General features: G+C 50.5%; 1 protein-coding gene across 6 annotated transcripts in view; it reads right to left on the bottom strand.

Moving 5' to 3' along the window:
* The window catches only part of FAM193A (family with sequence similarity 193 member A), a 163,275-nt gene that overhangs the window by 20,962 nt on the left and 128,769 nt on the right, over positions 1-13,544 (bottom strand). For 4 of the 6 annotated variants that reach the window (XM_027598303.1, XM_027598302.1, XM_027598305.1 and 1 more), the window contains exons 15-19: positions 12,495-12,767; positions 10,885-11,167; positions 10,275-10,458; positions 9,137-9,367; positions 5,829-6,684 (exon numbers count right to left, since the gene is read on the bottom strand). In XM_027598303.1, the coding sequence (XP_027454104.1) occupies positions 5,829-6,684; positions 9,137-9,367; positions 10,275-10,458; positions 10,885-11,167; positions 12,495-12,767 (1,827 nt within the window). The remainder of the gene's footprint in view (positions 1-5,828; positions 6,685-9,136; positions 9,368-10,274; positions 10,459-10,884; positions 11,168-12,494; positions 12,768-13,544) is intronic. The other 2 variants (XM_027598307.1, XM_027598306.1) reach the window with 1 other exon arrangement.

Here is a 13,544-nt window from a genome sequence, read left to right as displayed (position 1 = left end):
TAAGATCGATAAACCCCTGGCCAGACTTATCAAAAAGAAGAGAGAAAGGACCCAAATAGATAAAATCATGAGTGAAAGAGGAGAGATCACAACCAACACTGAAGAAATACAAACAATTATAAGGGCATATTATGGGCAACTATATGCCAACAAATTAGGCAATGTGGAAGATATGGATGCATTCCTAGAGATGTATAAGCTACCAAAACTGAAACAGGAAGAAAGAGAAAACCTGAACAGACCTGTAACCAGCAAAGAAACTGAAGCAGTCATTAAAAATCTCCCAACAAGAGCCCAGGGTCAGATGGCTTCCCAGGGGAATTCTACCAAACATTTAAAGAAGAATTAATACCTATTCTTCTGAAACTGTTCCAAAAAACAGAAATGGAAGGAAAACTTCCAAACTCTTTCTATGAGGCCAGCATTACCTTGATCCCAAAACGGGACAAAGACCCCACCAAAAAGGAGAATTACAGACCAATATCCCTGATGAACATGGATGCAAAAATTCTCCCCAAAATCTAGCCAGTAGGATCCAACAGTACATTAAAAGGATTAATCACCACGACCAAGTGCGATTTATTCCTGGGCTGCAAGGTTGGCTCAGAATCCGCAAACCAATCACTGTGATATACTACATATATAAAAGGACAAGAACCGTATGATCCTCTCAAGAGATCCTCTCAAAAGACAGGAAAAGCATTTGACTAAGGACAGGATCCTTTCTTGATTAAAACTCTTCATGGTGTGGGATAGAGGGAACATACCTCAGTATCATAAACGCCATATATGAAAAGCCCACAGCCTTTTCCCCTAAGGTCAGGAACACAGCAGGGATGTCCACTCTCACCGTTATTGTTCAACATACTACTAGAAGTCCTAGCCGCAGCAATCAGATAACAAAAAGAAATAAAAGGCATCTGAATTGGCAAAGAAGTCAAACTCTCACACTTCGCAGATGATATACTCTGTGTGGAAAACTCAAAAGTCTCCACCCCCAAAACTGCTAGAACTCATACAGGAATTCAGCAAAGTGGGAGGATATAAAGTCAATGCATAGAAATCAGCTGCATCCTATACACTAACAATGAGAAGAGAGTGAAATTAAGGAGTCGATCTCATTTACAATTGCACCCAAAACCGTAAGATACCTAGGAATAAATCTAACCAAAGAGGCAAAGAATCTGTACTCAGAAAACTATAGGACACTCATGAAAGAAACTGAGGAAGACACAAAGAAATGGAAAAACATCCCATGCTCACGGATTGGAAGAATACTGTAAAATATCTATGCTACCTAGAGCAAACTACACATTCAATGCAATCCCTATCAAAATACCATCCACTTTTTTCACAGAACTGGAGCAAATAATCCTAAAATTTGTATAGAACCAGAAAAGACCCCAAGTAGCCAAAGGAATGTTGAAAAAAGAAAGCCAAAGCTGGTGGCATCACAATTCCGGACTTCCAGCTCTATTACAAAGCTGTAATCATCAGGACAGTATGGTACTGGCACAAAAACACACAGATCAATGGAACAGAATAGGAAACCCAGAAATGGACCCTCAACTCTATGGTCAACTAATCTTCAACAAAGCAGGAAAGAATGTCCAATGGAAAAAAACCAGTCTCTTCAACAAATGGTGTTGGGAAAATTGGACAGCCACATGCAGAAGAATGAAACTGCACCATTTCCTTACACCACACACAAAAAGAGACTCAAAATGATTGAAAGACCTAAAGGTGAGACAGGAGTCCATCAAAATCCTAAAGTAGAACACAGGCAGCAACCTCTTTGACCTCACCCGCAGCAACTTCTTCCTAGAAACATCGCCAAAGGCAAGGGAAACAAAGGCAAAAATAAACTATTGGGACTTCATTAAGATAAATAGCTTTTGCACAGCAAAGGAAACAGTCAATAAAACCAAAGACAAACGACAGAATGAGAGAAGATATATGCAAATGACATATCAGATAAAGGGCTAGTATCCAAAATCTATGAAGACCTTATCAAATTCAATGCCCAAAGAACAAATAATCCAATCAAGAAATGGGCAGAAGACATGAACAGACATTTCTCCAAAGAAGACATCCAAATGGCCAACAGACACATGAAAAAGTGCTAAACATGGCTCGGCAGAAGGGAAATCCAAATCAAAACCTCAATGAGATACCACCTCACACCAGTCAGATGGCTAAAATTAACAAGTCAGGAAATGACAGATGTTGGCGAGGATGCAGAGAAGGGGGAACCCTCCTACACTGTTGGTGGGAATGCAAGCTGGTGCAGCTACTCTGGAACACAGTATGGAGGTTCCTCAAAAAGTTGAAAATAAGAGCTACCATACAACCCAGCAATTGCACTACTGGGTATTTACCCCAAAGACACAAATACAGTGATCCAAAGGGGCACATGCACCCCAATGTTTATAGCAGTAATGTCCACAATAGGTGTCCATTGACAAATGAATGGATAAAGAAGATGTGGTGTATATATATACAATGGAATATTACACAGCCATCAAAAAAAAGAAATCTTGCCATTTGAATGATGTGGATGGAATTAGAGGACATTGTGCTAAGCGAAATAAGTCAATCAAAGAAAAACAATTATCATATGATCTCACTGACATGTGGAATATAAGAAACAAAGAGGATCATAGGGGAAGAGAGGAAAGCCATGTGATGCAATGAGCACTGGGTATTATATAAGACTGATGAATCATAGGCCTGTACCTCTGAAACCAATAATATATTATACATTAATTAATAGAATTTAAATTAAAATTGTTAAAAAAGAAAATAGCCATTGAAAAATATTTTTAAAAACTATGTAGTTTCAGACATCTAGGTAAATAAGTTGGAAAATCTAGCTAAAAGAATAATTTACTATGGAAATATAGTTTACTAAAATTAACCTCATTAGAAACAGAAATACCAAATAGACCAATTTCCATTTCTCTCTTTCTATGAGAGAAAATTTAAAACATTCCTAAAAGTCACAAAAGTAGACTTGAACAAATGGAGAAACACTCCTATTTCTGGAAAGGACAATCAACATAAAGATATAAATTCTCCCTAAATTAATCTGTAAATGTAACGCAACCCCAACAGAGACACTATGGCTCTGGCACGCGGGCACTAAAGTTCGTACAGAAGCACAGACGTGCAAGGAGAGCTGCGGCGGCAGTGGAAAACAGCCGGGAGGCGAGGCCTCGCTGAACGCCTGGGGCTCCCGAAGTAACTACCTCAGTGCAGCGAGGGCTCAGGAAGAGGCGAGGAGGAAAAGAACAGGGATTCCTGAGTAGATCAAGGACGCAGGGAGATTTAGTTTAGCACAGAGGAGGCACCCTGAATCACGGGGCAAGATGAATTTTTAGTAACTGGTGCTGGGCCAGTGGGCTAACCCCTTAAGAAGAGAGAATACCGGACCCATGGCTCACATGATACCCACGAAAAATCTCCAAATGTACCAGGGGCTAAATGAGAAAGGTGGGGCTACAGAAATCCCGGAAGGCACAGGCACATTCCTCTTCCACCTTAGCGTCAGAGTAACACTTTCCGACCACTTTAAAATCCAGAGGCACTAAAAGATCAATGAAATGACTATCTAAAACTGAAAAAGAAAACTACTGCATGGCTGGCAAGCATCACAGACACAGTCCAAAGGAGTATGTATCTGCAGCCTGTGATGTAGGTAGAAAGAAGGCCAATTAATATTCCTAATATATGAAAGACTCTTAAAAATGCAAGGAAAAAGACCAAAAACGTAATTTAAAACCAAGAAGAAAATGTGAATAGAAAATTCACGAAAAAGAGACAAACAATGCTTAAAAATATAACCTCACTGCAATTAGAGAAAATGCACATGAAAGCTACCCTGGGGACTGACATCACCTCCCGTCTTGGCTCAAGTCACCAGCCTGATGAGCCGGTCCCCGCCCCGCCTCCTGACTCGGCACTCCGCCTTCTTGGGAGTCCCTGGCAAGAAACAGCGCCCAGGGCGGCCCCGCGGACAGCCACAAGCCCGGCGCGGAGGAGCTCTGTGAACCCATCGCGCTCCGCGCTTTCCCGAACGTGTTCAGTTGGCGGGAGGGGCAAGCAAGGGGCAAAAGAAGATCTCTAGAAGTTACCTTCTGTGTAAAAAAGAAAAGAGAGAAACCGAGTAGTTACCTACAGGGAGTGGGCGGAAGTGAAGTGGCAAAGGGAGAACCAGGCTTTGGGGGTGGGGAAACCAACGCGGAGGGAACCGAACACAAACAAAGGCGCCTAGAGCGGCAGCTGCACCAGACCGTGCGGGCGCCCCTCCCGGCACCTCCCCGCCGCTGCGCTCCAGCCCCAGCCCGCGTGCCCTCAGCCTGGAGACTTTTCACGGGGGGTGGTGGGGGGTGGGGGGTAGGGGTGGTGGGGGGTGGGGGGTAGGGGTGGTGGGAGGGGTGGTGGTGAGCAATTTTGAACCTACTTTTCGTGCATTCCGTTAGTCAAACACTGCGCACAGCGCTGTGCAGGTGGAGAGGCGAGGGGGAGCGCCACCGAAGCCCTCGGTGTGAACAGAAACTACATGAGATGCTCATGGAGGCTGCGTATGCGCCCCCCTCCCCCACTCCCGGCTGTGTCAGTGGAAAGGGTCTAGCAGCAAAACCACACAGCAAGCAGCAGCACCCGGATCTGGGTTTCTAAACTCCTCTAAAAAGAACCAGGGCTCCCTGGAAAACGGCAGCTTCAGGGCTGAGACAGGGAAAGTACAAGATAAGCCCAGAACATCTCACTGTGCAGGAAAGTAAGCAAGGGCCCCAAGAGTGATGGGGTCGAGGGACCATCTGAGGGGTCACCGACTGCATCTGGGACAGCCAGAGGACCAAAATAAGTAGTGTTAGTAAAGGCCTATGGTCTATAGTACAAAGTAAGACTCTACGAACCCACCCTGATCTAAATAACTGAACGAATGAAAGCCATACATGGGGCGGGGGGAAGGCAAGCACCAAATAAGAACTGTCCAAGGAATAATAATGTTAGAAAAATCACCACGTGGCAAACAACGGAGGAACAACCATTTCGGGCAGGACTCGCCAGTGATGTTACCAGCAGCAGGGGAGGCTGAGTCCCCGTCACCAGACACCGTGCCCCACATAAAGGGCACCAGCAAGGACCCACCACCTCCACGGCACCACTGCCCAAAACACATACTCTGAATCTGATCAAGAAATGGCACACAAAATCAAACTGAAATTATTCCAAATAATAAATTATTCTAAAAAAATAAATGGACTGACTCTTTAGAAATGTTAAGGTCATGAGAAACTGAGGAACCAATTCATTAAAGGAAATTAAGGAGATATAACATGTGACCTGGACTGGATCCTGTGTCAGGAAAAACTAACTTTTTTTTTCTTTCTATAAAGGAAATTAAAGGGATGGCTGCAGAAATAGCAGTAGGGTCTATAATTAAGATCATGCTATTGTATCAGTACTAATTTCTTAATTCTGATATCTGTATTTGTGGTTTTGTAAGAGAGTATCCTTGTTTTGAGAAAATATACAGTGAAGTATTTAAGGGCAAAGGGGCCTCATGTCTGAAATTACTCTCCTTTGCCTCAGAAAAACAATAAAAGAGGGAGAAAGAGCAGATGTGGTACACACTGAGTTTGGGGAATCGGAGCGAGCCGCAGAGGAATTCTTTGTACTATAATTATTTCAAAACAACACGGAACAACAATGGCTATCTGTGTCTCCCTGCTGTGGCAAAGCCACAAGTAGCCCCAAGCCAGCACCCCAGTCGACAGGGGCACCAGGGGCACCGGCCACACTCCCCACTGCTCCCTATTTACCGATTGAACTGCTGACTCTGTCTCCTTTCTTCTTCCTATTTTTCTTGCTCTTGCCCTTAGGCTGCGGAGAGTCCGCCAGCACCAGCTTGCTGTCCTGAGGGTGCTCACTGGGGGAGGCAGGCTCTGGGGGGGCCGGATTCAACCTCTCTTCCTTGACGTGGTTCAGCTGCTTTTTGTTATTGTTGTTACTGTTCACTTTTCTGTCCTCCCTTTTGTGCTCCGCCAGGGAAGTGAAGTCAAGCACTTTTGCCTTTGACTCGGTCTGGGGCCGGGGTCTGGGCTGGCCCTCGGAGGCTTTGGGGGGCTCGGCTGGCTTCCTCAGCAGCTCGCTGCTGGCCTTGCTGGTCTGTTTGAGCTTCTGCTTGCCGTTCCCCTCCTTGTGGTGCTGCATTATGTCAAGGAGAAAAGACAGTGGCTCCTGCCGCTTCGCACTGGCCTCCTTTGGGAGGAGGAGCGTGGAGTCTCTGGAGTCCGCGGGGCTGGCAGCATCCCCGTTGGCCGCCGGCCCTGGCCTGGGCTCTGTGTGGTCCCCATGTCTGGAAGGAGAGTGAGAGGAGGTTTCTGGTTCTTCCAGTTGCTCTAGTGAGCCATTGTGTATGTTTTCAGAGTTGGGTACGGACTCTGCTGCTGCCTGGAAGTTTCTAGCAAGCATGTCCAACTTGGGACAGTCTTTACTCGGCCTCTCCTTCTTCTTCTTTTTCGCAGCCCTCAGCTTCTGAAGCTCCTGGAGCCGCTGAAACTCCTCCTCCTCCTGCTGCCGTCGCTGCTCCTCGCGGAGGTGCAGGTGCTCCCGGGCCCGGGCCTCTGCTTCCAGGCGAGCTTTCTCCTCCAGCTGTGATGCGAGAAGAAGCAGCAACTTAAGAAAACAGGAAGTGTTCTTCGTTAAGACATTAAAAAAATAAAAACAAATCATATAGTAAGAACATAAACCCTGAAACAGGTCATAATAAGCCAAACAGCTTAAAACATACCTGACCCAAATCATTTTACTCTCCGAGATTATTGGATTTAATCTTTCTACTAAGGTATATATTTATTACTTTATTGGTTGTGGCGGGGGGGAGGGGTAGTGCTTAACAGAATCTTCTTTATAGCCTTTGTCCTAGTGACTAAGCACTTCTTTAAAACAAGGCCAGGGGCGCCGGGGTGGCTCAGCCAGTTCAGCATCCGACTCTTGATCTCGGCTCAGGTCTCAATCTCACAGTCGTGAGTTCAAGCCCCGCACTGGGCTCCGCGCTGGGCGTGGAGCCTGCTTAAAAAATAAATAAAATAAAGCAAGGTCAGAGCAGCTGCTGTGCCAGCCTCCCGTGTGTGTGGCAGCCGGATGACACCACCAGCCAGCTGCCGGTGCGCCACCTCTCCAGGCGAGGCTGGGGCCTTCACGCGCACATCGACAAGACACTTTGAAAGTGTGTACTCAAAACCTGAAATGCCTTTTTCCCAGCCTAGCAGACAAACCAAACTCCCAAGATACTTCCACCAGCGTGACAGAGCAAGTGGCATTCTGATACGTTCCACATCACACAGCAAACAGGTACTGGCTACTTCTGCCCTCCAGCTTGGCACTAAGTTAACTTCAGTCCAAGTGAAGACTGGACTTCACCGGTGATGCCTAGTCCAGGAGCCTCCATGGAAACTATTCTTTTTGCTTAGAAAACAAATGAAGGCTGTAAAGAGTGCCTGACTCTTTGCATCCCTGAGCCCCTCCAGTAAAAGACTTCGGCAAATACATTTTGCATTTAAAAGTCCTTCCAAAAATAAAACAAAATACAATTAAAAAAATAAAAGTCCTTCCAGATTTTAATTATTGTTCACAACACTCAGTAAACAATATTTTTAAAAAAGTGTCATTTTGAAGAACTTAAATATAAATTGTTAAAAATTTAATGGCAGATGTTTTAAAAATTTAACTTAACAATTCAAGTAAAACTTACTCAAAATCCTTTTTCCATGTGTTCAAAGCAAAGCCTTGGAGGCAGACTCCTGGAGTGGCCCCTGTGTCCAGTGTCTAGTGAGCAGAGTGTCTCCCACAGCACAGGTCGGGAGCAAACCCGCCCCAGAACAGAAGCTATAGGGAACCCACAAGCAGGTATGTGGTGCCTTCCTATCAACAACCAGCCCATCAACCAGACGCTCTATGGAGATGGGGTGCAGGTTACCGAGCGCACGGGGTGAGTGGGCCCTAACCTAACACTCAAATGGAGAACAGTTCTCAGTGCCCCCCTCTAATGGGGCTGGGCAGACCCCTATCTCCTCAAAGCCCACGATTAGGAGCGTGAGGTACAAGCAGGGCTCCTGGCGATCCAATCACAACTGTCTCCACATCGTAAGCAGCTACAGGTGGAGGCACCATCCCCTGCCCGCTCTGGGAGTGTCCTCCCGCTCCATCTCTGCTGGGCCTCGCGGCGGCCTCGCCTCTTCCCCAAGCCACCTGTCCTGCCGTCAGAGCCCCCGTCGGCCTTGCAGGCCCCCCTCTGTGCGCAGCCTGGGTCTGCCTGCCGCGGCCTGGCTCTTTAGGAAGCTAAAAGCAGGACGGCCGCGGCACACTGCAGCCCCGGGGCGCCGAAGAGCAGACACTCTCCGTCCCCTCACCCGGAGCCGGAACACGAAGAGCGCTGTGTCTCACCTGCTAGCGGACAGCCTCTGCATGCTACATTCGCTGCCGGGCCGAGCTGCCTAGTCTTGGTAGATGCTGACCTCGGTGTGGCCCACGTCACAAGGCGAGGTGCCCGGGGCCGCCCACAATGGCTGTGTGTCTTACTCTCTGACCCTTCACGCCAACGTGCGTGCCCGCCTTCTTCTGGGATGGCTCTGCCTGACTCTCCTTTGCCAGTCGGGGGACAAGGAGCGGGGCATGGGGAGCACTCAGACTATGTCCTAAGGATGTCGCTGAGGCAAAGGCCCTGTCCCAGCCTCGTGTCAAAATAACTTCTTTTCCCACAGTCTCCAAGAGCCCAGGAGCCCACAGTGACCCCCTTCTATTCCCTCCCTGCCAGGGGCTCCGTCCTCAACCTCCCTGGGAGAGAAGGCCCTTCTTTCAGACAGAGGCCTGCTGTGGCACACCCACGCGGGCCACAGGGACCCAAAGGCTTGTTTTAGATCCATCAACAAACCCGTGACACAAAAGGGAAAGCCGAGTCCTGAAAACACAACCTGGGGCTTCTGACCAGCTCCGGCTCAGGCCACAGAGATGGAGACGGTCAGGGGCCCTCATGGCCGCAGCGTGGGCACATGGCCCCGAGGCCCACCGCAGCCAGCCCGGCTCCACGGGCCACCCTCGAGCAGCACTGCGCCGGCACATGGTTTACCTTCCTCTGCTTGTGTCTGGCTCGCTTGGCGGCTCGAGTGCTGCTCACGGGCTTGGTCTCTGAGCTGTTTATGAACTGTAGCAAGTCTTCCACCCTTCGATGGTCAACCACACTCTCTCTGTCCGAGAGCTGGTCCGCCTTTTTAGGCTGCTCTTCTTTCCTCTTGGTCAGCCGCAAACGGAGCTTCTCCCTCATCTCTGCGTAATTTCTACTTGTCGGCGCAGCTGGAGGCTAAGGCAGTTAAAGGAGAGCGTGGCTGAATGAAGCTTCAAGTTTTAATGATGCTGCATATTGCAAATTTCAGAACCTGTCTCTAAAGATGAAAGTTTTCTTATTACTCCAGTAATACACAGTTCGTGGTGAAAAATAAGGAAAACAAACAAGTGGCAGCAACAAGGAAAACCTGTCCCAGAGTGACCCGAAGATTAGTTCTGGCACTGACCCCTCAACCTTTACGTGTTCACAAAAACTATGGTAAAACATGTACAACTATGTACACAAATGGACATTTTTAAACCAAAAAAGAAAAAAAAATCACACATACGAATTAATCTACTCTGTATATATTATAGTGTGATTATCTTTTCGTGTCAATAAATGCGTTTGCAGAATCTTTCCATCCCTTTGTGGGTTTCTTGTTCAGTGCCAAAAGGGAAAAAGAAAACTGCCCTCAACCCCACTGCCAACATTTCTTCCTGACACTGGACACGTGTGTGCACACGTCTAGCAAACGCAGATAGAACAGAAGTAGAGAAAGAGCAATGACCAGCCCCCACCCCCCACCTGCCCCACCCGCCCCGCCTGCCCCGGGGCCCCACGGCCACCATCTGCTCCTACGGACAGACCATTAGGGGTCCCATGGTGCACGCCGCGCAGCGAGTGCCCCACCGCATGGCCGTGCACGGTCTGGACCCAGCGATTCCCACGGCTGGCTGTTCAGAAGGCCCCCGGCTCACAAACAAATGCAAATCTGCAGACATGAAATCCTTGTAGGTAGATCTTTGGGCAGATGTTTTCCATTACTTCTTTAGGAGAAGCACAAGACCACACCGTGATCTTAAGCACACTGTGGATGAAGCTCGACACCCCGTACGGTGCACCGTGGGTGCCGCCTGGGCCGCGGCGCCCGGGCACTTACCCCGCCGTGCCCGAAGAACTCGCAGTAGCAGCAGTCACAGTACTTGCCCTCCTTCTGGTTGGTGGAGGTAGACGTGCTGGAGCTGTGCTCAGAACAGCTGTCCTCGTCGGCGCTCTCGTCCCCGTCGTCCTGCTGCGGGTCATACACGCCGTTTTCGCAGCGGTGGCCCTCACAGTCGGGGTCGCTGCAGAACCACACACGGGCCGGTTACGCGCAGCTACCCAACCCTGGGAGGCCCACGGGGGAGGTGCCATGGGCAGGCGCGGGGGCTTGGAGGGCACACAGTCTCTCCACTGTCCCTCCTGCCGCGTCGTGGCTTCAAAGAGGCAAATTCAAAGGTAACAAAAACCGTCTTTTTAAAACAAGCTGTTGAATGCTTGTATGGTTCTTTACTCAACATATAACAAATGCAACTTAAACACCCAGCCCCCGTCCCCCCCATGCTGCCAGTGGTGAGGTGGTGCTCTGTTGCACCCACCCATGGTGGCCCTGGCCTGAGGACGAGAGGTGCGACCAGTGTCCTCCCCACGACCCGCGGCCTCTGCCCTTCCCTGGCTTGCCGGGCTGCACGTGGCTCCCTGACTCCGGCACCAGCGGGAACCAGGCTCACCTGCAGACGCTGGGGGGAGCGCTGATGGAGCCATCGGTTGCGGGGGGTGGGGGCGCTCCCGGAGCAGGACAGAAGCTCTTGCGCGGCTCCACAAACCCGGGGGACGGGGCAGCAGTGCTGGGGAAGGACGGGGCTGCAAGACTTGCGAGGTGAGGCGAGGAGGCCGGGGCGAGCGCGGCAGGGGCGAGGGCGGGAAGCGGCGCCAAGGCTGTGGGGCTGTTCCTCGGGGCGGCCGGCACCGCGTGTCTGTGGTCCTCCTTGTTGACACCGTGGAACACCTCACCTGCATGCGGAGACGCAGAAGGGTCACTGACAGTGGAGCTGCATTAGCTTCTCTTCACTAAAGCTTTCTCTACCTCTTCGTGTGAAGATGTTCAAAGCTACACAAATTTTGAGGGAACAGCACAAAGAAGCCCCATATATACCCCTCACCTGGATTCACTGCTATTTAACATTTTGTCATGTTTCTTTCTCACACACACACTTTTCTGGCCTAACATCTGGCGGCTGCACTCACCCTGAACACCTCAGCACGAGCCCCGGGGGTCCCGACACTTCACTGGGTGACCGCATCCAGGATGTGTGCCGTCCACGTGACATTCCCACCCCGTCCCCCGTCCCCCGCACAGCCCCTGTAACTCTTCCCCAACCCGGCCTCTTCTGACCCTTCTCCTTCGGTAACACTGACATCGCCTCAGCTGAGCACAGCTGCCCACCAGTCTGGGCTTACGGTGTTACGTCAGAGTCAGCAAAGACGTTCTGGGCATGACTCCTGCAAAGGGTATGTTGGATCCTTCCTGCGTGACTGCCTAAGAGGCCCCTCATCATGTGAGTCTGTTCCATGATGGTGAGGCGACATCTGATCCGTGGGCAGGTGATCCGCCAGTCACCTGCGGGTGCTGCTCGTTCCCCAAACGGATATCCACTGTTCTCGACGACCAGTGGGGACGCTCACCTGGACCAACGGTCACCCTGCTGGCTGCACAGTGGCCTTCTGTCTGGCATGTCTATCACAGAGCAGCTTCCCTACCCCCAATCTCCTTTCTTAACACCCAGGGGATTCTTGACCCTGTGTGCTGTCGTCCATCCTGTTATTCTTTCCGATGCTCCAACTGCCCTGACTTTGGCTAGTGAGTGCCCTTAGAGCCAGCTCCTGTGTGCCTTTGACCTCTGCTTCCAGACCCCTGCTCCCTGTGCTCATGCCAGCGTGGGGAGCCACACCCCCTGCACACCACAGACGCGAGTGGCGGCAGGGGCTGCACCCCAGGCGGGCCAGCAGCCCCATCGGCTCACTCTCCACCAGGCCCCTGCTTTCAGAGGACTAAGATTTCCTCCGTGTGCCCCGAGAGCAGTGACCTCTTCCTCTCACAGAGTGACAGGTCCTGAGAAGAAAGGCAAGCCGGCGTGGCAAAGCCCCAGAGGAAGTTCGTGGGGCAGTGCAACCCGGGCCCGACTCCCAGGGGACGTGCTGCGTGCGAGCATTCTCCAGCGTTGATTACTACACCAGGCCTCCAGCCACGCCAAGGACAAGGCGATCACAGAGATGCTGCGGAGGAAGCGGCAGACTCGCTGAGCAGCCCCGAGGGTTCCCGCAAGCTGGTGGGCCTTACCTATGGAAGGAGGCCTCTTGGACGACACTTTGAACTGGCTGTTGCTGGACTGCACCGTGGTGGCCGTGCAGGACACGGAGGAGGTGGCTGACGACGTGGCCATCACAACTTTGTTTGCTTCCATGAAAGCATCTTGGAAATTATACAAGCATTTCTTTTTTGCGGCGTTTTTTTTCTCCTTGCTCTCGGAAACTACAGGCGTTTCACCGCTAGACGGAGGCGGAAGGGCTTCGGGTCTTGTTTCTGAGAGTGTTGGTCCTAATATGTCACTCCCTTCAGAGAAGAATGGGAGAAGTAAGGCTTCTAGAAATGTGTCGCTAAAACCTAAGGGACGTCAGCTGACTGAACTCCTGACACTGGGGCTGCTACCGGAGCTGGGACTTCACTGGGAGGATACAGGTCAAACAGTTTTTCTCCAGGAAAAAAAATGTATTGAGCACCTACTATGTGCCAATCCCGTGCTAGGTGCTTCCCAAAGTGATTTTACTTGTCTTAAAGCTACTTTCAGAGCTTGGTACTATTAGTCACATCCTGAAGATAGAGAAACTGAGGCTCAGAGAGGCTAAGCAACTTGCCCAAGGTCACACAGCTAGTAACCCACTCCAAGCACAGATGTCAAGTGTAGCCTGCTTTTCTGAGCACATGCAGGGTGTGGGTGTGGGGCCACCGTGGGCTCTAACCACGTGAAGACAGAGATAAGGGTGCAACCAGCCCCTCTTCAGGTGCACCTTTCCCTGCGCCTGAAATGACAGCTGTACCTGGGCAGCCGAGAGCTGGGAGGAAGGAGCTTGTTAGAGGGGACAGACCCCATGTAAGGTCAGTCCAGCACCAGAAAAGGAACAGAAGTCACAGCACTGAGGTGGACGGTGGCATAGCTGCAAGGGCCCTGCACACTAGGCTGAGTGGCTGCCACCGTTGTCTGAGCACCACTGGCAGAACACCAAGGCCTGGAGACAAGAGGCTCAGCAGCGCTGGGGCACGGGGAGATCCACCGTGCGCAGGGCCCCGGACAGCCCGCTGTGCCGGGAGCAGCCTCAGGGTGCCAGCACC

This window comes from Zalophus californianus, chromosome 2 (genome assembly GCF_009762305.2).
Source record: "Zalophus californianus isolate mZalCal1 chromosome 2, mZalCal1.pri.v2, whole genome shotgun sequence".
Classification (NCBI taxonomy): domain Eukaryota; kingdom Metazoa; phylum Chordata; class Mammalia; order Carnivora; family Otariidae; genus Zalophus; species Zalophus californianus.
The sequence above is the reverse complement of the archived record's forward strand: the minus strand, read 5'-3'. Positions and strand labels throughout refer to the sequence as shown.